Genomic DNA, 24088 nt, shown 5'->3' on the forward strand with positions numbered 1-24088 from the left:
CTGGCTTGATCCACCCAGCTCTCTCCCAAACAAGTGTGGTTCAGGAACTGGCAAGGGCTGCCCTCATACAGGGTGAGACTGAAACAGCTTGGACATGGTCTGTTTTCTCTCTGTTGGCAGGTGCAAGTCTTGGTTACATGAACAGGCTTCCCACCTGTCCATTCTTTGTGCCCTACTAAAGCAAAGCCTAATTGTGGGGAGAAAGACTTCCACAACTTACACCCACCCTCTCTATTCATCAGGGTCAGGGCAGAAGGTTGAAAAAGTTTGGGATATGGATATAATGTTAAGCAGGAAGGCTAAGTAGACTCGCAAGAGAGGAAGCAAAAAGAGACGGCTCTGGAGTCTGTTTAACTAAAAGAGTTATCAATATAACATACGTTTCCATAAATATCTTGCTTTTGGTTGCCACACTGGAAGTAACAGGCATTGCTCTGCATTGTTGGAAGCAGCAAAATAGAGGGAAAAATTATCACCACCACAACAACAAACAATCCCGTAACCACCTCTCCACACAATGCCAACAATAATGACATTTATATATTCCATCAATTACCATTTCCAACTCTGCTGCAGCTGTAGCTCTCAAGGGCAGGACAGGAACACGCTTCAATGCATAATGCATGTACCTAGCAGTGAATGCGGGAATGATCTGATGCTGCTGAAGCTTTAACTCAGGATGGCTTTAGCTCTGAATAAATTTTAATTAGACAAACGCCTTTTTTCTGGCACTTAGGGGACTGCATGTGTCATCTCTTGATTAATCCTTCAAAACCTGAACCATTTTAATCAATTCCCACTCCATGCAGTTACTGACACTGCATACATGGTGTGCTGGGGAGCTACAGAGTTGCAAATGCTTTTCCTTTGTATTGGTGCCTGGGAAATACAATGATTTTCTGTGAGTCTTTTCACACCTGGTAGGAAAAATGTCACTGTTACAGAAAGCTGTTTCTCTAAAAGTTTAATTAGAAATTGCATATGGCCTGAATTTGGGAGGAGGGAGTGGTGGTGGGTTATTGTTGACAATCACATCTTAATTTCTTGCTTAACGAGCTCATTATATGTAAGAACTGAGGAGTCCAGATAAACAATTTTTATATTAGAAGTAAAATCTTCATTTAATTCACTTTGACTGTACCGTGCTTCATAGGTTACATGAAGGTGTTTTCCTGCCCTCTGCCTGCATTACTGAAATACTTCAAATAAGAGAACAACCAGAAAAAAGTAACAACACCTCAGCTCTGCTATGATTTTTCACGTAAATGTTTACATTAAAATTTCACATTGCATCTTAAAGATTTTTTTTCCAATTTTCATCAGTGCCTATTATTTGATGCCACAGACACTAAAACTATATTAAGCTGCTAAAAATCACAGTTCATTCACAATTAGTAAGAAGTGACCTAAACTAGCTCTGAAAAGTGCAAAATCAATCAGTTTAGGAAAAATCTACCCAATGATCTGAACGCATCCTTCAAATTAATTCTGGTTAAAAACTAAATATGGGAAAATAAATTGTTGAAAATTTCATCATTCTATTTTTCAATGAGTTCCTAGGCTGGGATGAAGAAAAAGATGCTGAAGAAAACATAACTTTTGGCCAAGATTTCAGCAGGCAGAAATTTATTTACATGTGACATACAGAATTTGACAAATATAAAAGCCTACAGTTGCAATCTTTCTCTCTTGCTGACCCTCTCTCTTACAGTGGGAGATGAGAGAAGTGACTTTGAGCAGACGCTTAACACTTGCACAAGCTAAGTCAAGGTAGCCCAACAAAGGAGGCACATCTAAAGTTAGGGAATCTACCAAGAATTCTCCCCTCCCCTCTCTGTACATTGAGGTTTCATTAGAAAAAAAACAAGGAGGGAGAGGGATTCTGAACACGATATAGATGCTGACAGAGATACTGGATACCCATTGTAATAGTTCCCCAAGTATAATACCATTAAATAAAGAAGCAGAGTCCTCCTGTGCAGTTTCTGCCTAATATTTGGAGAAAGCCTTAATGAAGAGCATACTGCAACAATCCAAAATATGGACAGGAACAGAATGAGCGCATGCCCATAATGCAAACACTATACTGTACATTTTCATATTTATGTATTTTACAGTCTTGCATCACCTTGAGTGTTTTTGTTTCCTTGGCATTTTTTTGTTATTAAAGAAAAATAAATCCTCTCCCACCCATATGTTCTCTATCATTATTTGGCTGTTTGACAAGGACAAGTATCTGCAGTATTTACCTTTTCTGGTTTACTTGCTCCTTCTGTCACTTCTTCTTCCACTTCTTTTTCTTGCACATTCTCATTTTCATCGAGAAGCTTCATGGGTACTGGCGGGGGAAGCTCATCTTCTACATCTGGTGTGTTGTCAAGAGGGCTTTCTGAATTAGCACTTTGACGACTTTTCTTATTTCGGTCAACAGATGCATATTCTGCTGATTCAGTTCTGCACTCAGGAATCTGATTCTGACCTTCAGAAACTGTCAGTGGAGTCTTTGATTTGCTGTTACAGCTCCCTTCCATGCTGGCTACTGCTCCAACATCTTTAATTTCCTTCACAGTTTCATACAAACAGTCTTCAACTATGTTCTCCTGAGAGGAGCTGTCTTTCAAGACTTCGTAAGGCCCTTCCGTTCCAAGACCTTGATCATTTTCTGCATTTCTAGCTGAGACAACGGTTTCCATGGTGGTATTAGGGGGAATACTGGGTAGTTCCCGGCTCTGGTGACATTTTATAGACTTTCCAAGACCATCCTGTTGATCTAGCAGATCAGACGTCTGTACTTCTTCATAAGGCTGGATACAAGCAGCTGCACTGTCCTCTGAGAGTACTAGAAAAAATTATAAAGAAGTATTTAAAACAATTGTATAACTGTAAGGTGAGTATAATTTGGTACCTTTCTACATCACTTTGGTTTTGCATCTCGCTGGAGAGGATAAGTGATTCTAATGCCTGGAAATGTCTAGTGGTCATCATGCTTTTTGTCGATCAAAAGGTTTCAGTTACAGAGATTTCTGCACTCTGCTGTTAAAATATCTTTCTCACAACATCTTAAATATTCTGTGCAGCCCCAAGTCACATTATATAGCAACAGCATTCACAGTGGGCACAGGAGACAGGTGGGTAAGTGCAGGTGGGCATGTACGGTCAGCTGGCTTGTACTCAGTTATACTGGATGCTTAACAGACTGCCCAGTAGTCTCAAATGGGGAACACTGGTAAGAGGCCTCAAACCAAATGGCTTTGAAAACAGCCTTGTTAGATTTCCCTCCTTCCATTTCCCTATCCTTTGGAATAATAAAGGAAAGCATTCTTGCTTCCTCCCTGCCCAGCCTTCGCCTTGTTTAACATGCTGGACAAAATCTTGTCTGTGCTCAGCCCTGCTGCAGTCAGCTCCCTGCATGCTACACCAGAAGCTCCTCCAGTGGGAAGGCTATGCTATACTTCTGTTAGTCTCACAGCACATAATGTAGGTTGACAACCTACTAACGAGCCAGCCATATACACAAAAGAGAAGACTAGGCTTCAGAAAGCAGTGTTAGGCAGAACACGTTATTTTATGTCCCAGACTGGGCCACGTGTTGCTGTCACTAGAGGGACTTAGATCTATGGGATTTCTCATCTTACAGTGCACATGCATGACATTTGCCTGCATTCAGCATGTATGCATGGGCACATACAAGCATGTTTCAGGTAGTATATAGCATGTAACTATTATGTCACACAATTCTTTGAAAAATCACTTCTGAATAGCTTTACTTTTCTTAGCACAGTTCCTATGGCTCCTACTGTCTAAGCAAAATCAACCCATTCTTCCTTCAGCATGTTTGACATGAAGACATAAAGTATTGCTGAAGCAGTCAATACACTTGATTTCATGGTCTGCTTTCTCTGGTGCTCAGGACATGCAGACTCAAGCAGTCAGCACTCACAGGGGGAGCTGCACCCTGACAGCAAAACTCAGGTTGGAACTGGGAGGTACGAGATAGCAGTCGCTGTCTGAATGGGAGATGGGAGGAGGAGAAAAGGAGAACTACCTTCTCCATTCACCTGGCTCCTACATACCACCTGGGGAAGAACAGGAGACAGGCAAGGTGTCCTACTCAGTCCCCAGGGTGCCTCCAGACTTTCTGAAGGACATCAGGAAGCACCCTGGAGAAGCTAAAAGATGTTCTCCCTTCCTGGCCCTTGCTCCCAGGGATTTCTGTGCTGTGCAGGCCCCAGAAAGCACCCACCCCATTTCAGCCTTAGGGAGATAATCAGAAGCAATGAGCTTGTGTTTCTGTGCTCTTGTGATTCATGGGTAGTAGCACAGAAGGGGTTGGTGTAGATAAAGGGTTGGCATGGATAAACACAATGCTGGGAGGTTGGGTAAAAGAAAAAACATTTGATGGTGCTACTTCTATAGCCTTGCCTCTGTTCAAAAGGCTAGAAACAGCAAAATAAAAAGAACTATTAACAAAAAAACACATAAAGTATAAATAAGAAGTTAAAGCACATTGGTTCCCATTATTCAAAAGGGTCGTTATGCAGAGTGTAAGCCGAGTAGTATCAGAGAGTATGAAAACTGTCTGCTGGTTGACAGCACACCTTTCTGTAGCAGCTTTGGCAGCTGCATGTGTGGTGACTTATGGCAAAGAGAAATGCTTCCCTTCTGCCGGGCTTTGCTCTGCACATCAAGTCCCTTAGTAAGCCACATACCTAAATACACAACAAGCCAATGGATGGGAGCAGCAATTAGCTGCAAACCGAAGTTTAAAATTTCCTTTGCATACTCATCTCTGAGGTGGAAGGACTGAATACCTCTGGCCACACAAGGAGATGAGGAGGAGAGCTGCAAGTCAGGAGCGTGGTCCCATCATTAGTGCCTAGTGTGGAGACAACAGTTGGTTCCCAGTGGCTCTGGGCTGAGAGCCAGTTTATTTTTAGGTGCATTTGAGAAAAATATTTTCCAGTGATACTTCAGTGTGAATCATTTTGGGCATTCAGCAAAAGAAAGACTAGGGAAAAAAAAAAGCCTATTTATGTTGATTGTTTAAAAAAAAATAAAATAGAAAAATACAAGCAATTACCAGGTTGGAAGGGACCTCAAGGGTCATCTGGTCCAACCTTTCAAGGCAAAGCATGACCTAGATGAGATGACCTAGACTAGCACCCTGTGCATCTAAATCTTAAAGGTGTCCAGTGTTGGGGAATCCACTACTCCCCTGAGGAAATTATTCCAACAGCTGATTTTTCTCATTGTGAAAAAATTTCTTCCTGCGTCCAGTTGGAATCTCCCCAAGAGCAATTTATGCCCATTACCCCTTAATTTTTCCATGTGACTCCTTGTAAAAAGGGAGTCTCCTTCTTCTTTGTAGCCCAACTTTAAATACTGGAACATGCTGATAATGTATCCCCCGAGCCTTCCTTTCTCAAGGCTGAACAAACCCAGCTCTCTCAGCCTTTCCCCATATGGCAGGCTTTCCAGTCCTCTGGGGAGAGGAGGACCTGAAAGATTTCTACAGTCTCCTGGAGTGCTTTTGAAGCTCTACGGTGTGACTGCATCCTCTGGTCACATCCCAGTCCCAACTGCTGGCCAACATTAGGGAACACCAGTCTTTGCCTGATGGCCTTGTCAATCTGCAGGTGTAGCTTTGGTGGCCCAGAGGAGGCCCTTAGCCCTTCTCCAGTGTTGACTGGTGCAGAGGACTGGGAGCTGGGATGTAGTGCTATGCCAGAGCGTGCCCATCAGGGAACTGGAGATATAGCCTAAAATTCCAACATCTCCTTGGGATGGGCTACTTCCCAGCAACGCAAACATGCTTATGTGAATTATGTTCTGTGTGTGCCCTGACTGCCCTCCAGAGAGCTGCATGTCCAGCCTCTACGCTGCGATACAGAAGCTGATCTGGTGTCAGACCTCCAGAAATGAGCAAAGGGAAACAAAGGGTATTCAGACAAATGGCATGACTTCGTGCTTGGAAAGCTAATCCAGAAGACTCAAGGGTTCACCAGTGTAGGATCTGTGAGCAAGGAGATGGTGATGCTCATTCATCCCACCCGCAGGGTCTGTGCTACTCACCCTCACCATTGCTGAGTGCTCCGTTCTGGTCAGTGCTCGGAGGGGGTTCAGTAGCTGAACTTGTGATCGAGTGGCTGAACACCTCCTTGTCAGAAGGCTGGAACACAAATAGTGAGATCTAACCACTGCTGGATCAGAATACATGTCTGCATAAATACATAGGTGACAAATTTTGTTCTGATCTTGGGAACTGTGATTCACAGGTATTATTGGCAGGAAGAGTCAAACTATGCTGACTGTACTCAAAGATTCAGGTACTTGTGTTTACAGATGTAAAACCAAATAAATGCAAGCATGTCCAGAGTGATCTTCATTTCAACTTTTGTCATAATAGACATTACCATGGCTTTAATTCGTGGGAAGGGTACACTGTGCCTGTGCTGCAAATGGAGTGAAAGGCAGGTGGGAGATCTGGAGTACAACAGTGGCAGAAAAAGCATTGAGAAAGTGCAGATTATCAGGGTCTACTCAGGTCCTCTCCTCTTCCTGTTGTGCAACTTTTAAAGTTTCCCTTGCTCAACCATCTCTGAATTCCTGAGCTATTTTCCAATCTGCAGTATTTTGCAGGGAGCTTGGTACAAACCAATTACAAGACAGACACAAGCTGCCAGAAATAAATACTTACCACATTCATCAGATTTTCATGATCTCCATTCTGATATTTGGCCTTCTTTTCCCTTAATGAAAAAGGCATACGAACTGTTATTACAGATTATGCTAATATACAAATGTCAATCATTAACAGACCTTATACTTCTACAGGGAATGGAATTGTGATTCACAATAATATTGAAAACAGTGTAACTGAAAATTATTACAGGGACTAGTATGACCTCTGTGTGAGGTCCCAGTCAAGAGAGGCAGGGTGGTATCTGAAGAGGCATGGATCTCACCATCCTTTTTCTCATTCAGTTGAAGGTCACAGTAAGGAGTAACTGATGATAATAAAAATAATATTATCCTCAATTTAATCATATCCAAAATGCTCAGAGGTAAATGAGATATGTGTTTTGGTGACAGACTACTTGGGTAATTCCTTAGACTGGTTCAGCAAAAGGTATTTATCGCATGAAGAATTAGAAAAGGCCCACAAAATCTAGCTTATTCCCGCTCAGGATACTAGTAACAGTTAATAATAAGCATAAGCAGTTCAGGAAGGCCTATAAATTTCATAGCAGCAGAAGCCTTCATTTCAAAATGAGTCCTGCTTCACCAGGTACTTCACAGAACTCAAAGTATGGATCAAGTTTTCAGTTTTCACCATTTTGGAAATACAGCTCTTATTCTGAAATACTGTAATAAACTATGAGCTTAAAACGATTACAGTCCTTTCCCTAAATGAAAAGCCAAGTAAAAAGGCAAGGAAATATTGACAATATGAAATCTGTGCTGCTTCTGAAGTCTGCAGTGAACTGTAGTTTCCACATTAGCAACTGTTAAAATTCTACCTAAATGGGAAATAAGAAATCAGAGCAAGTAAGGATCAATGCAGAGCAGCGTTAGAGTTCAGAAATATTTTATTTCCTCTCTGGAAGTGTTTTTCTGACTCTGACATTACAGAAAGAGCAGATTTTGTTTGGTTTTCCATATCCACAACCATTTGTTGAAATTCTACATAACTGCATTTATGCATAAATAATCTGCCCTATAGAACGATCTGAAATAAGAAATACTGCGTCCAGACTAGCAACACAAGAACTTAATAAAGAGCATCACCAGATAGTTTCTGATAATCTATCATCTCTGTAACTGCAAAGACATATTCAGTGGTTTGACTCTGTTTTAAAAACATCTTTCTAGAGCTGTTTCTAGCATCAAAGACTAGAGCGTCACAAGGCAAAACATGGTACCTAAATGCAATGTTTGTGGGCTTAAGGATTTTTAAATTAGATTTTATACTTTTAAATAAATAAAAAATTACATATTTCTACTATTTTTACACAGGTATCACAGGAACTGTGATAAATAGGAATGAATAGGAAGTGTTGAAGGCCAGGTTGGATGGGGCCTTGATCAGCCTGGTCTAGTGGAAGGTGTCCTGCCCATGGCAGGAGGATTGTAACTTGATGATCTTTAAGGTTCTTTCCAATCCAAACCATTCTCAGATACTGAAATGTTATCTTACAAAAGCATTTCTCCTGAATCACATGAAATTACAAGTTCCAACCTATGCTTTTTAGGGTTTCAACCAGATTCTGGGGTCTAGTCTTTCCCATGACTGTTTCTAACAACACTGGCAATAGAGAAATCCTGCTGAAAACCTTCCACTGTAGACACATCTAATGCCAAGACAGTGTATGTTACAGCTACACAGCTTCCTCAATGCTCTCAATGTTGAATGGCTGAAAGAACATCCTTCCACAGGCATAAGGGTGCTGCTGTACTGAGTTATTGGATAAGTTTTCCCCCAACACACACACTTGGCTGACTGAACTATCCTGGCAAAATATAGCAATATGGACCCCAGCAGTCATGCTCCTCATTATGAAGGGTCTGACATGGTGGAAGGGTGCTGTGGATTAAGCACAGGTTGCCCAGCTCCCTGTGCAATCAGCAGGGCTCTGCTTAAGTGTCATGAAGAGGCCTTGAAATGGGACTCAACAAAGTCAGTAGAAATGCCTGTATTGGTAAAATTGAACCCTCTTTTGGAGAAGAAAATATGGATAAGGTATGAATACAAGATGTTAATTAGTATAACTGTTTCAGGTTAGCAGTGTGCTCTGCTAACAGTCAGTGTCTGTGCTCCAGGCTTCAGCGTAGGAGAAAGCACCTAGCAAACATAACAGTGTTTTTCCTTCACAGCAAAAGAAAAAAAAAAATTTAGATTTTAGAATGAACAGAACTGTTCAAATTCAGGTTTGCTCCAAAAACACATGTTGTACTGTATGCTTTTGTTTCTGTACCCAAGTCCTCACTGTCTTTCTAACTAGTTATTAGTGAAGCTATTTCAATCCCTACACTATTTGACTCAAGAACCACTTCTGCCAGCTAAGCTCTTGACCTCACCTGTTGCAGCTGGAGCAGAGGAAGATGAGGAAGGTGAGGAACAAGAGTGTTGTCATGGCTGCCAAACTTCCCCACAAGATGATGTGAACCTGACCACTGCTTAAGAAACCACCTTCTGGCCCCATGGTACTAGCAGGAGCTGGAGTCACTTGGGGATGAAGAGGTTATTCCTTGGAGAAGGCTGGCATCTGTGCTGCATGCACCTTCTGTTTCTGCAGAAAGAAAAACACCATTAAGAGGTTAATGTAAATTTTTGAAGATAATGAATCTGACAGCTACAAGTCTGGCAGGAGAGATTTTCTAATCCAGATCTTACAAAAAGACAGTTTCAAGTACAAGCCAGCCAGCCAAAGAGATTTTCAGCTATGTTTCTGACAGTGACATAGAACAAACCTTGTCAAATATTAACACAAGCTGTTACTTATCTACCATCTCAACATGAATAAAAGGTAGTACAGTATCTCTGTACTCTTATTTTGAGGAAAAAGACTATAAATCCTCTTTGAGAGATAAAGCAGTCTATTTTGCAGTGATATTTGTTAACTTCATTGAAAAGTGAGCTTTCAAACAAACTACAACTTCTGCAAAGTTACAGGCCAAAAAGAGAACTGAAGCAGGCATTCACCTCCTTCCCTCTTAATGTCTCCTGCCTCCATGTGATATGGTGCTTGACATACAGTGACAAATATGCTAGGTAAACCTTTAAAAGGAGTACCACAAAAACCTATCTTGCAGTGGATCAGTTCTAGTCTTCTTTCTATGTGAAATACTTATTTTCTTCATAGCATGTCTGGAAAGTAATAATAATGAACTTTCTTTTTTGCTTCTGCCCACTTGAGTCTAAGAAAATGACTAACAAGAAAAGTAGGCAGAGTGGCTTTCAAGAACTTGAACAAATGCAAGTTTTGCTTCAGCACATCAGTGGATGGTGAGACACCCTGGGTAAATGGTATTTACAGAATGGCAGAATGCTTTGGGTTGTAAGGGACCTTAAAGACCGTCTAGTTCCAACAAGTTTTGGTATACAACATATTCTAAAATTTTACACACATTCTTAATGCAATATATTGTAATACATGGCAAAATTCGAAAGGTGTCTTTCATTCTGCACCACTGAAGATACCAATGTATCCATAATTTACGAATTGGTTATGCAAAGTCCATTTACAGGCTTTCAGCATGTCACCATTTTGTTATTAAAATCTTATAAGAAAAAAAGATTAATTTTCAGAAAAAGGCCATTCACATCAAAGGAAATCTGGTGAGCCAGCAGAAGAAACTTAAGCTATGTGACTGGGTAGCTCTTACAAATAACATTTCTGTTTCTACATAAAATGAGCTCTTTGGTTTCTAGCACAGATGTGTCTTACTGGTAGCTTTGAGCACCAACATTAAAGAGCCACCACTCTTTGGGGATGACCACTGCCAAGCAATGCACCTCTCTCATTAGCTTGGTAGAGTTTGAAAAATTACACATTTAAAAGCAATGGCAGACAACTCTAAAATATATATATATTGCAGATGTGAATCTGACACAGCCCTTCATCATCCCTATTATAAAACAAAACTTAGGTTATTTCTATGCCGAGTCACAGTCACACCACTGACTGTGACATGGAGAGACCTTAAGAGAAGCTGAATCAGATTTAGTCAGGAGAAAACTTGGTGTAATGCCCACAGAGACGTCTCTGATGAGTTGCAAGGGTATTGTGCAATGGGGTGGATTCCTGCAGAGGCGATGGACTGTCCTCATTTAGAAAACTCTACAAAGTCCACTGCATTGGCTGCCTTAACCTAGCTCCGAACCTTTGCTGAATGTTTTGAATAGAAAGTATTTTTCTTTACAACTTTTAATTTTTATAAATTTTCAAAGAAATTTTCTGTCCTGCTAAAGCTTTTAAAAGTTATTCTTAAAAGATCTTTTGCCTTCTTTTTCACATCCTTTTGCCTTTAAAAAATAATTTTCTTCCTTCCTTGACAAAAAAAAATGAAATGAAAATGAACTGTGAAAAAAATGAAAACCAAATCAAATATTCTGTGAACATTTCTGTTGTCTTTTTTCTTTCCTTAGTCTTCCCAAGAAATAAAAAGATAGAATGCAAATTAAAAAGAAAAAAAAAAAAGGAAACTTTTGTCCTTTTTTTTTTCTTCAAATATTGGTCAGAGAAAAATATATGTAAGAGAGCAGAGATTTCAAAATATTTTTCTTTTTTCTTAAACCAGAATCACAAATTCATTTTTTTTAAAAGCAGATACAGAATTGTCTTAAAAGATATAATTTAAATCATTTCTAAGTTCATGAATTTATACCTACTCTGAAAAACAACATTACAGTACTCTCATATGACTAAATAATGTAACATAAGCTAATATGGTAGGAAAAGTTATTCTTTTATTATATATACTTAAGGCTGCTGGCCTTTATATAAAGATAATAGCTGATCCAAGGAAAGCTAAGAATGCATGGGGAGCAGCTCCATGGAAAAGCTTTATCTTTAAATACTTCAGTATAGAGTGGGGAAATGTGGGGATGAGTAGGAGCAGATGGAGTTGAGACTGAGCATAAAGAGGAGTGAGATCAGAGAGAGATTCAAGGGAGACCTACATGCGAATGTCAGGAGTGAAGTGCAAGATTGAAGCTAGACACAAGACATCCCACCAGGCAGAAGCTAAATGGAGCAAAGAGAACAACCAAGGACAGAAGATGTAGTTAATGCACAGGAAAAAAGCAGGAATTCAGACACCAAAGCTTTGGCTGTAAGTTGAGAGAAAGAGGTCAGAAAAGGTCAGAAAAGTACAGCGGCACTTGAATCAGGGGAGGCAACTGCCGGAGACACCAGTTACCAGTGCAAGCAGAATAGAGTAATAAATGGGAACAGATTGATGACAGATGAAGCACTTTGTGAGGGAAGCTGAGCAGGCAAGATGCGACCAGTGACACTTCTTAGCTCCTTGAGTGGTGAGAATCTGGCATAAGTGCCAGAGGACCTAGAAGCTGCCCAGCATACAGGACAACCAGAAGAAAATATAATACAAAGGAAGCATGCCTGCGTTCATCCTCTGTGCACCTTTCTCATGAAGTGCCATCAGAGGGCTTACTCCTACTGTTTAATGCTACCCGAACAATGAGGCTGAAATAGTATTCACTCAGGTTGGTGCCTTTAACACAGGAGAGCTTCTGAAATACTTGAAGCTGGACAAGCACCCATCAGGTGTCCTGACCAGCCCTGGAGAGAAACCTGGTAGAGAGATACATTGAAAACACAACTGTCTGGACTGCCCTTGCTTCCATGTGGTAAATCCCTGGACCCTAAAACGTTAATGTATGTGTAATACAAGGGATTGTGGAGCTGATTCAGAGGCCAGCTTTAAAAAGAGACTTATTTGCAATCATGACTATGGAACAACAAACCACTAATTTCAAAAAGCTTTTATACAGCTGAAATAGTTAACTACTTTTACAATGTAAAGTGATATTGTGCTGCCCTCTGGTGAATCTCTCCATTTGGGGACAGGGACTTGTGGCTCTGGTGAGGGTGCTTCAGAGATGGATGCAAGCCATGAAGTTTACATGGGGCCATTCTTCTGCTGGGCTTGAAAAAGACCTACCTCCACCCTTGCAGACTGCCAGAATTGAATAGGTTACAGAGAGACATGGCTAGGAAAGAATAACAGTCAACTAAACTGTATTTTTTTAATTATTATCACTTTTGTATGTGATGATTTTTTAAGATGAAGATTTCTTGCATTGTGCCCTTTCCACACAGAATGCTGGTGATGCCAAAGTCTGAAAACAGAGTAGTACAGACAGGCCTGAAATACCTGGATAAGAACCTTGGTTATTTCACTGAAGACAAAATGCAAACAACAGCTTGCACTCACATTTCAAAGCCACTATCACTTTAGAAAACCAATTCTTACACTATATTGAAGAAAATTTCTCCTACTTGTGGGAACTTTCTCTTGCTTTTTAGACATCAATATTTGCCATTAGGAGAACCTACATGACAAATAACACCTGTAGCCATTTCCTCAAAATTGCACTTAAATGCCCAATTAGGTCTGCAGTTTCAGAAAGACAGGTATTTCACTGCATGACCTGCACTTCCATGGTGAAGAATGTGTTATTTTTCCTCGCAGCTGTTGGAGGGATAAAGCAGAGCTGAGGCTGTGCAGCCAGATGCAGTGATGTAGGGAGTGTACAACATGCAAGTATAAGTTTGTGGCCAAACAGAAGAAGAAAAAGTTGTATCTGGGGTGAAGCAATTTTGAGCCCAAGATGTAGACTGCAATTTTAGGGAGCACATGGAGTGAAAATTTTAACTAGTGGGGAAGCTGCTGCACAAACTTGGACTGAAACCTGGGCTTCTGAAGCTCAGGAACTGACCAATCCAGTGTGCTTCAGGTCCAGAATTTGACCTAGGTTTTCCAAGCAAAGATTTGCCCAAGCCTGTGGCAGAATGCATATGGGATGTGCTTTGCGAGAGGCAGACACCATGCCCTAGTGGCCTCGCAGGAGATGGCAGCATGTCCCTCTCCCACCACCCTCCTCTTGGCTTCTGGGTTTTATGCCTGCTTCATTCATGCCCTGCTGCAAACCAAGCTCAGCCCACATCTTCCAGAGGGGAAGGAGTGGGAAAAACTGACTGCTTCACCCCTCCGGGCTTTTTAATGAATTATAGATGGAGCGAAGGCAAGAGAAGAAATAATTCTGACAACTGAGTGACTCTGAATGCAAGAAGCCAAATGTGACAGGACAGGAGAGATTTGGGGAGGGCTGCAGGATCACGACTCCCTGTCCTGGGCTGTCAGGCCAGATTCGGCTAACATGGGCTCTGCCCAGGAGCTTCACATGCTCGCCTCTGTGCAGAGTTTCAGTTATTGGGCTAATTTTCAAGCTGCTTGGTCTCCCGCTTTTCTCTTCTCTCTACTTCTGAGGCAGGAGCTGAGAAGTATGAAACTATCATCCCCTTGTCCGCATCCAGCTGCAAACATGGTCATTCAAACACGAAACCAGAACAGAAACCTGGGCTATGAAGAAGAGGCAGTACCAGAAACAGTCCTGCATGTGTGAATAATGCCCCTGAACCTAGATCCTTCTATCTTCCATTCCTCCAAATCCTCGAAATGGACTGACTTTATGAAGCTAGCATCCTACTGGAGACCCAGCGAGGTTCTGTTACTTTACTCCTTTTCCAGAAATCTCCCTCTGCAACTTCAGACCCAGCTCAGGCATCAGTGGGTACAGTGTATCTCCAAGTGCCCAAAGACTGAACGCACCCCCGTATGTGACATCCTCAGGCCGCCCTAAAGAAAACACCTGAAGGAAGCAGTCCATTACCTTGCTGTTCTATCTTCGTAAAAGCAGATCCTTCAAATCTCAGACTGAACATCTGACAACAGTGGATCCCCTTTTGACCTTGGCCCCACTGTGCAAGAGCTCCTTCCCTTCTTTTGGTACTCCACCACAGGACATGCCCAGTGGTCTACCCACTCCAGCTCCTCTCACCAGCTGCTCTCTCTTCTCCCAGTTCCCAGTTGTCTGCTGTCAGGGGCAATCACCTCTATTACAGGTGACAAAAACCATATTAAGATACCAAAATAGCAACAAGCATGCATGAGTACTTAATAAAGTACAGAGATACCAAAACTTTATCAAAAAGATACCACGCAGATAATTCTCAGGAATTGCTGCATTAAAATAGATAGCACTATGGAACAGCCTGAATACACAAACATTATCCTTACTTTAAATTGCTGCTAGGAGGATAAGCATAGTTAAATGCTTCTGGAGACAACAGGTAACAGGACTGCTGCTTGGACTGAGGTCAGGATTGACGGAACATCTCATACCACCACAGTGTCACTAGAATTAAGATTGTGACGTTTCTCCAAATGCCCTGTAACAAAGTTGTAAGATCTATATGCATTACTGTTTCTGCACCTGTGTTGCCTTGTTTTGGCTTCTAGCTGCTTGTATGCAGATCCAGTACTGAACTACACAAACCTTAAGACCATGCTCACCTTTTTCATGCAGTACCTACTGCATTTAACTCTTGGGGTTCCTATGCACTTAAACCAGGACAAATCATTCCCTACAACAGATTAAAGCTCTGCTGGTGCAGTTGGGTTTTGAGCTGCTTGGCTTGGCAGTACCCATTTAATGAGAACAGTTTAAGGCAGATATGTCTTACTCCAAGCAGTGAAGACCAGATGTGCACATAATTAAGGCCTGGTCCTGGAAGCCTGGTGCTGGAAGGAATTACTGATACGGACTGCACTGCTATTGCAGGCTGTCAGAGAAGCCTTGCAGAAACTGCGTGCTGTAAGCTTTCAAAATAGTTCATGTTTCTGCTTCGTGAAGCAGCAGAATAATGAGGTTCTGATCTAATTCCCCACTGTATCTACTTCTACAGAAATCATAGCTGGCTTATCAAAGGATATGTGTGCTCTATAATGTGCAAAAAGAGATCTAAGACAAAACCGAACAGGCCCAAACCACCGGTCACTTTTAACCCCTTCTAAGTCTCAACTTCTAAAGAGAAACCAAGTCTCTCTGAAAACATCTATCTCTGGCACTGCAGAAAAAATAAAAAAGGTTTTGCAGCAGTAAATGCTGATTTATGCCGCAATCTGCATTTAGACTCCAATCAACTCATTCATGCCTTTGTCAGACAACATCACCTCAAGGTCAACAAAGTTGACCTGACTTCTCTTTCCATGCTTTCCTTTGTACTCCTACTAGAATTTTAGCAATTTCACATTAGCCTGCATTGCAGGCTCCCTTTCCTCCTCAGAAAGACATTTGGGAAAGTGGGAAGAATCAAGGAAGGTGTGTGAACAATCAAGTGTGTGAATTCAGGAGCTTGCTTTAAGGCAGTGGAATAGTTTCCATTAAAATAGTGGAGAAATTCAGAACATAAGAGATGTCACTAGCAAGGTTTTCTAGCAGACGGTAAAATTAGATTTTCAAAGGAAGGTGAGCATAATTGCATATGAACATGATTATGTCCCCGTGAAACACAGTCTGCATCCCAGGGTTAATACATGTGCATAATTATGTACCTAATGTGTCATGTAGCTAGCACATTTATTTCCCACATTCACAAGGTCTTTCTGTGTATAAACCACACACGCTCACAGATCTCCAATAAAGCTACCTTCCATTATAAATCGGGTCCTGAGCAAACAGGTTTTTAAACTAATAACTTAAAGCTCACAAATTCCTTCCATGGTGGGTAATAACATTACCCCCATTCTACTGCCAGCAGTACAAAACCTTCAGCACAAGCAAGGAAAAACGGAGCACTGTGGACACAGCTTGCAAATGTAGAGCTGTCCAGACTTGGCCAGTTGCTGAGGAAGAAACCAATAATGAAGCCTCTGTGAAACAGCTCCTAGGAACACCACCACATATTTTCCCCAGGCTTTAGCAGCCAAATGATGACTGTCTAGAATGCAACAGCAGAAAAGCTTTATCTGATGAGTGACCATGCAAAGGATTATAGCTTAATTGTAGCATATTATGCTCTTTCCCACACCCCCACAATATCCCATACTGCTTTCTGGCTGCAGTGAGGTAATTAGACCGCGATTACTGCATACTTTAGAGTATACAGAAATGAAAGCTGTCTTTGTGAAGTGCTTTCCAGCTCTGACACAACTACTCCTGATATCTTTGCTTTTCCTGGAACGAGGTGCTACTTCATATTCAGCACTGCCTGTTTATAATTGCACTTTACTGTTTATGAAATTCTACCATCCCAAGTCCCCTTTCAGTCTTTGCAGTGAAAGAACATTTTGAGCAACCCTTTTGCAAACTCAGGTAATAACAGAAATACAGAACTCCTCTAGCCTGGGAAGCGGGAACACACAGAGATTGCCTCTGTCATCTGACCTACAAGACCTCTAAAACCCATGGCAATCAGACTTGTTCTCAAAATGATGTCTGAATCAGGCCCATGAAACATGACAGACAGTACTTTTCCAGAGACCACTTCCAAATTCCAAAGGACCCTGAACATAGAAATACAGAAGATTGCAGAATATGCAACGGCAAACCACAATGCTCTGATTGTCCCCAACAAAATGCTGAAGAAGGCGGAACTTCTCTTAAAAAACAAGGCTCTTACTTAGAGTGGGATTCAACTTCTGTATGTTTATTTCTCTAAAAACAGGCTTCTCTTCACCAAGATGCTATCTACGGGGTCCCACCTGAGAGATCTCACCTCTGTTCCCATCACATGAGAAGGCTAAATGACTTGCATTGATGCTTCACTTCTAGATTGCTAAAATTTTAGTACTAATAGTTAGATCAGTTCTACCTAAACTGAGAAATTTAAAAAGTGCCCTGTATCCAACTCTCAGGGCATTACAGCCTTAATCTAAAAAGCCCAGATTACTGAATGCCAAAGATAGCATATATCTATACATATAAAAGTCTGGAAGACAAGAGTGTTCCAGGGAAGCTAAATGATGGTCCTTAGAGGTAGAGCACAAATTACATCAGAGGGACCTATTATATATAAGATCAAATAATCTTGAAGCAAAAGAAGTTAGTGAGAATTGAACTGTATAATATCCTGCAGCAAGACAGGCAGCAGTCAGTAAGTTAGGGACAGACCAATTTTAAGAAAACAGCATTCAGCTTGTGATGTGCTTTGTAAAGCTGAAGGGCTATTTCAAGCTCAAATTTCTCGTTATTCACTCTGATTCAGTAAAATTAATTTTAACTTTCTAGCATTTGTATTTTATTAGGACTGCCAGCTTTTCTTAAATATTTGGTGCAGATATAGGTATAGAAGCCTTCGTCATTGCTGATAATGGTCCATGTCCTGAAGAGTTTATATTTTACCTAGGTAAGACCAAGTTAGCACAGGAGAGACTCCCTTTTCATGAATAAAAAAAAAAAGTTCAAGACAGAGGTGGATTCAGTGTTTTTTGAAGAGCTTTTTGGCAGAGATGAGAACTGCTCCCAGTTGCCTGCGGTGCCTTGCCAATGCCTCATCTACGTGATCTTCCTTTTCTTCTTTGACTTGGCAACTTGGAAGCATGGTCCTCAAGGACCATGTGGACCTTGAGGAAAGGTGCTGCCTTAACTTCACTCATCTAAAAATAATCTAAACTGTCTGCATGGTCAGTGAAGACAAACTTCTGCCTGCAGAAAGAGGAGTACCTTCTCAGGTAGAGGAGACTAGGAATGGCCTTCACAGCTGGTCATACCTAGTCTCCTCTTACAGACCACTGAACTTCCAGACACCTAAAATAAGGAGAGGAGATACCTATACATCATGGGCAAAAGCAGGGAAGTTAATGTGAAGTGACCAAGTGGGGGAGGTCTTTGCGTTACCTTCCTTGGCTGACATGTCAGAACAGAAAACGTGGCTGTGTAGTGGGAGCAGCACTGACAGACCAGGGCTTTTCACGGCCTCACGCTGTTGCACTATTTCATTGTAATTTCTCCCTGACATTTACATGATGATGTCATTCTGTCCTTTCAATGGGAAGCAGAGCTGGGGCAAATGAAAACATTACTTGCTTGTGACGGTCCAGCACACCCTGCAACTTCACCTTCCCCACTGAGGTGCATGGCTCTTCTTGCCAGCTGGAGCAGCATGGGGTAGTGAGGCAAAATAAATCCAACCATTTCCTGCTCCTCACACCAACATCCCGGCACGTGGCACATTTTATCCTATGGGGAGGGAAATAAAAAACTCTGGGCTTGATCCTGATGGACTGAAGCAGCAAAAGCTAATCATGTATCCTCTGGGAATGATCTACGAACTGGGTGTCCCCCATGCACACCCAAACCCCTCACTCCCTCATCATGACTCACAGCAAATACAATTATAAGATCTAATGAACTGCAACTAATGTAATTCTGAAAGTCTTCACAGCTAATGAAAACCAGGTCTTCCCCTTCTTGATTTGAGGTGTTTAGTTCATACACTGTGGAAAAGAAACTGTCCATAAAGCTATGTATGAATATTGCATTTACATACGCAGCAAATGCAGTTGTCTGCCACAGTGTTGGACTCTTTCTCCTGACTGCTGGATATTTAACAGTAGGAAACTACCTGTGAAGAGAAATGGACTTCAGAAGATGGATACTTTCTCACACCATTTCAAGGGAACTCACCATTTTTAGTATCATCTACTAACTACCACTTTTCAATCTGAACTCGGTATAAACAGAACATTTCCTCATCATGAATAAATCATGACCACTAATAAAAATACACCCCTCTTCCACCTAAGCAAGAATCAGAAGACAGAATTTGGCCTACAGCTTGTAAACCTGAATAACAAATGACTAAAAAAACCCTTTTTCCCCCTTTCCTCCAATCAGTTCTTTTTGCTGCCTGTTGGCATCTATTTTTCTCCAATTTAAGCATCGCTAATGCTGCAAGACTTCTCCTGCCTCTCTGCTTTCCCACATTACTATCATTAACCTTATTTTAGCAGGAAGCACTACAATCTGAGTAGCACTGCAGATAGAAGGGTAAATACATCATGCCTCCTGCAAGGAGTTTGAGTTAGTACTTTTGAGTTACAAGCTGCCAAAGCATGATGACAGAGAAGCAACTGCTGGTAAGCAGGACAAGCAGAGCACCGCATCATAGAGTCAGTAATCAGCCTCGCTTTTCTTCTTACAGGTTTTGCTTTTGTGCTGACCCAAATCATTACTTCATCCCCACAGAACTTGGTCTTGTTAAGGCTTTTAAGGAGAAGAATAAGACTAAAGTTTGATGAAAACCCTATACTGGATACAAGGATAACTGCTCTCCAGGGACAGGAGAGTAATCAAGACAGACCAGGTAAGATGAAGAACAGTCTCAGACTGGTGATGTGTGAGGGGAAGAGCAGAAAGCAAGCTCAAAACCTCTGTACAGTAGTCCAATTTACACAGAGCTGAGAGAGTCTTTTAGCTGTACACATGCAACCACAGTGTGCATGCACACCAAAGAAACTACTGTTTCCACTCCTGCATGGCCAGGAAGCCTTGACCACTGCTGTCTCGCTTCCTTCTGGTACCTTCACCCACCCTCTACCACCAGTGAAGCCTCGTTCCTTCTTCCATAACCACCACCTCCTCCTTTCCAGAAGCCACACCAGTACTGCTCCAGTGCTGCAGCTCCACGAGGGCATTAGCTGAGTATTTCTCACCCTGGACAACACTTCTGGTTTAGCACTTCTTCCCCTAATTATTTTTCTATAATAATATACTGATCCAGCAAAATCACACAAATTTCTTATAAAATTACCAGTACAGATATCAATATCTATTGATTACTTTAGATATGGCCTATTAATACTAATAAGAAGTCAGTTCAAGAACAGATACAGCTACAATACACCCCTCACCCCCCAAGCAATTTCAACAGCTAGTTATCTTTTACAATTTACCATTACTTCACTGCTATAATACCCTGTTCAGGTTTGATTTTCCTTTGCCAAGCAGTCTGGATTTCATCTGCTTTATCTTTATTCTTTGAGAAATTCACCATGCTCAGGCTTGCTGTAATACCCTCCTGAACGTGGCTCATTTCAAAGGACAACCTAACACTAAGTGGTGAAAAAACACTTTATCTTTTATCCTTTTCCATCACTTCAGGATACAGTTTTATTGTAAAGCAATCAGATTCTGCAGGAAGAAACAGGTTTCAAAAGAAACCATTCCCAAATCAAGAGGGTGACCATCAGTCACTGAAAGCTGAAACATTTACAGGTTAATATGGTGGCAGCAATAGCAAATTCATTTTTCCTTTTGTTGAAAGATTTTCTCAGGTACAGCAAACAGCTGGCAAACTGCCTGAAGAGCAGAGGTCATCAGCTCTGCGCTTACTTAGACACAATACCAAAATGACGTGCTACTTTCAGAAACACAACTGTGCCGTTCTTATAGAGAACCCTCTTTGAATTTTCAGCTGGCTTGTAACACATGACCACAGACCTTAGTTTTGGGCAGCCGCTAAACTACTTGTGTTGCTCTGTATTCCCATGAACTATTCAACCAACAGGAGAAACACAAGACTGAGTTTGGCTGGAAGAAAGCAAAACCAACAGAAAGTCTCATCACTCTCTTTACCCCAGTTTTACAAGTCTAAAAATAGCAGAAGGGAGCTAAGAGATATAACATGGGCAAGAATGAGAACCAGACTAGCAAAGGAAAATTTATTCTTGGAAAATCCCTCGTTTTGGAATGGTTCCACACAGCCATGCACTGACCCAAATAGATTGTGGCTCCTATCATTCCCTAGTGCATGCAAACAGACAAAATGCTGACGTGCACCAAAACAGTTTGAGGCAAAAAAGCCAGCCAAATATGCACAGAAACTGCCAAAAAAAGAAAAAGCACAGCAGCTGGTGCACAACTGCTAATAGGCAAAGACAGCACTGCTGGCAAACACAGGTGAAGCAGAGGCAAAGAAAAGGCAAAATGATCACGGAAAATCCAAAGGTCAGCCCAAAAAAGATGGAGAAAACAAGCAAGTCACCATAGAGTACCTACTGCTGCCTCAGAAGGACAGTCATTTGACCCATTTCAGGACATCCAATTTATTCCACTGTGGTGGTGCTGCTCAGTGATCATGCCTCAAGGACACTAATTTCCCCCTGGTGCAGCTTTCTGACTTGGCTTGATTGCCTGTGTTGCCATTCTGTGGCTCTGCAGATGAGCCTGGAGGACAGGGAGATCATGGGTCAAATCCACAGCACGTCTCACCAGCTGAGATACAGAGCACAGCAGAGCAGTAACATGGACAGCAACTACAGTTTTCTCTCCTTTATTCCTCTCAACCCTTCCACAGTTTTCTAATTTCCTATCAATGAAGTCCCATGTGGCACTGCACGCTCAGTGAAATGTCACACGTGTGACGTGATGGGTGGGAGTCAGCCACCCATCATGAGATGTGAGATGTCCAAGTGTGTTTATGGGCAAACAATGTGTTTGAACCTCCATATTCCGAGGGGTTACAAGGCAATGGAGCCTCACAAGGGATGCAGCTGACCAGCCCATGGGAATGCTACTTAGTTGCCTAAACTCTGGCAGATAGGACCACCTGAGCTGCCAAGGGCATCCAAGCTATCTGGATGTCTGCGCAGATATGTTCATGGAAGTGGACAACTTGATGCAGGAACTGCAGGACATTCATGCCCTTCTGAAGTGGCAGCTGGGGGTCAAGGGGCATAGCCTATGCCATTTAAAACAGCATTAAGTACCCTCTCTCTAGGCAGATGAAATCTGCATCTGGATGCCGTTGGCAGACCTGGCACAGGTGCTACAGAAAACTGTCATGTTTCTCAAATAGCTTTTAGAGGCTACAAAAAACATCCCACGCCATCTCAAATGGCACCAGCTGCTTCTGCATGGCAGCTGAAGGGGGCCCTTACTGCCACTGACTGTAACAGGGCTTGAAGATGCCTTACAGGTATTTGCCTAAATTTGGGAATTTTCATTTGCACTTCAATCTCATACCAGTAACATCATGCTAACTGTTACACAGATACAAGCATCTTCCTCTACAATAATTTTCCGAACAAGGCTAAATGCTTTTAGCACTAAATCATTCTCAGAAAGTCGTAAGGATTTATGCAGGGATGAAACATTCTAGTCTAGTATCAGAAGAACACTTTTCTCCAAGCAGAACAATGCCAGAGCATCACACTCCTTCCAGCTGGCAGGATGAAAAATGAATGTCCAGATTTTCAGCAACATTCACTACCACAAACCCTGTAATATTAAATTACCTGACAGTGCTTAGGACTCCCAAGTAGAGAAGAAAAGCAGCAAATAAAAACACATGAATCTAGTCACTGTATGAATTTTTAAGACCCTTCTGCTGGAGCATCAGTGCACGGGCTCATATCAACATTGCGTTAAACATCCCTAAGCAGCTACAGAATGCATGTATAAGGCTAGCAAACAACCATCAAAAGGCCCCTATTCAGAAAAAAAGAAGTTCTTCTCCATTCATGAACATTTTTTAAAAAGTGTTCATTTCCCTGTAATTTTTCCCCATTAAAATTTTATGTTACCACAAAGAGATAGGTAGGAAGGGAGCTTCTGGCCCAAACCTGTTCCCAATTGCTCTTGTATAGTAACTGCAGTCAGAACCTTGTCCTCTCTGTGGAATTACATGCTACTCTAGGTTTCTCTTTATTTAACTCAACATTAACATACACGTCTCCGCAGTAAAATATTAAACCTGCGCTACAGGCAACTATTTGCCCAACTACTTTACACAAAAGTAGAAAAAATGACAAAGCCTTTTACTATACAGTTAAAGAGCCTAACAACATTTAAAAGGCTTCAAGAATTCAGAGACCTTAAGAAAAATACAGTTATTCTTTCTGTAACAGGAAATTTCCAGTAAGTCAGGTCATGGACTTCTCTTGTAGTCTCTTCTTGCTTTGTCTTTAATACTGGTGTGCTGTTATGAAAAAGAAACAAATAGCTAAGTGCCCTGCAGTTAGTGCTAAACATTAGTTACTATTTTGTAAAAGTAAGTTGAAACTTAAATGTCATCTTTCAGTGTAAATCTGCTGAGACTGAGTCTCTTCCCAGAGTAAATCTATTACACTTCAGTAAATAGATGGGATATAAATAAAGTAGGAACTCGGCAGAGTTTAAAACAGGAACTGCCACTGTATTACCATGCTTATGGCAATGTTACTTAGAAGTATTTGTTTTAAAGTCTCAGCAGGCTCACCCTGCTGAACGGTTTATGTAGGACATCTACCAAACAGACAGAATTGATCTCTGAGTGCCTCCTGCTTGGTTTGTAAATTTACCTACTGTGACTAAGTACATAACTCATTAGTAAAAACAGTCAGACCTGGTTTTCCTGAGGGTAAACTAAGGTTTCCCATCATCCTTAAGAAAAAACTCCACAGAACAAGAGATAAGGAATATGTAAGGCATTTAAATAAGAGCCATTATTTGAAAAGCTTACTCCCATGGCCTGAATCAACATGCAAACATGGACTCCCAATCATCTTCACAAGATAA

General features: G+C 41.5%; 1 protein-coding gene across 6 annotated transcripts in view; it reads right to left on the reverse strand.

Annotated features, from left to right (window-relative positions):
- PAG1 (phosphoprotein membrane anchor with glycosphingolipid microdomains 1) overlaps positions 1-24088 on the reverse strand; it is a 104459-nt gene that overhangs the window by 7039 nt on the left and 73332 nt on the right. For 4 of the 6 annotated variants that reach the window (XM_057426063.1, XM_057426065.1, XM_057426067.1 and 1 more), the window contains 4 exons: positions 9079-9290; positions 6698-6749; positions 6073-6169; positions 2250-2839 (listed from right to left, as the gene is read on the reverse strand). In XM_057426063.1, the coding sequence (XP_057282046.1) occupies positions 2250-2839; positions 6073-6169; positions 6698-6749; positions 9079-9203 (864 nt within the window). In that variant the 5' untranslated portion in view covers positions 9204-9290. Of the gene's footprint in view, positions 1-2249; positions 2840-4783; positions 5009-6072; positions 6170-6697; positions 6750-9078; positions 9291-9394; positions 9466-24088 lie in introns of those variants that run through there. The other 2 variants (XM_057426066.1, XM_057426068.1) reach the window with 2 other exon arrangements.

Source organism: Pezoporus wallicus, unplaced genomic scaffold (genome assembly GCF_028554395.1).
Source record: "Pezoporus wallicus isolate ANWC-B61680 ecotype Strahan unplaced genomic scaffold, APGP_CSIRO_Pwel_v1 contig_4131, whole genome shotgun sequence".
Classification (NCBI taxonomy): Eukaryota; Metazoa; Chordata; class Aves; order Psittaciformes; family Psittacidae; genus Pezoporus; species Pezoporus wallicus.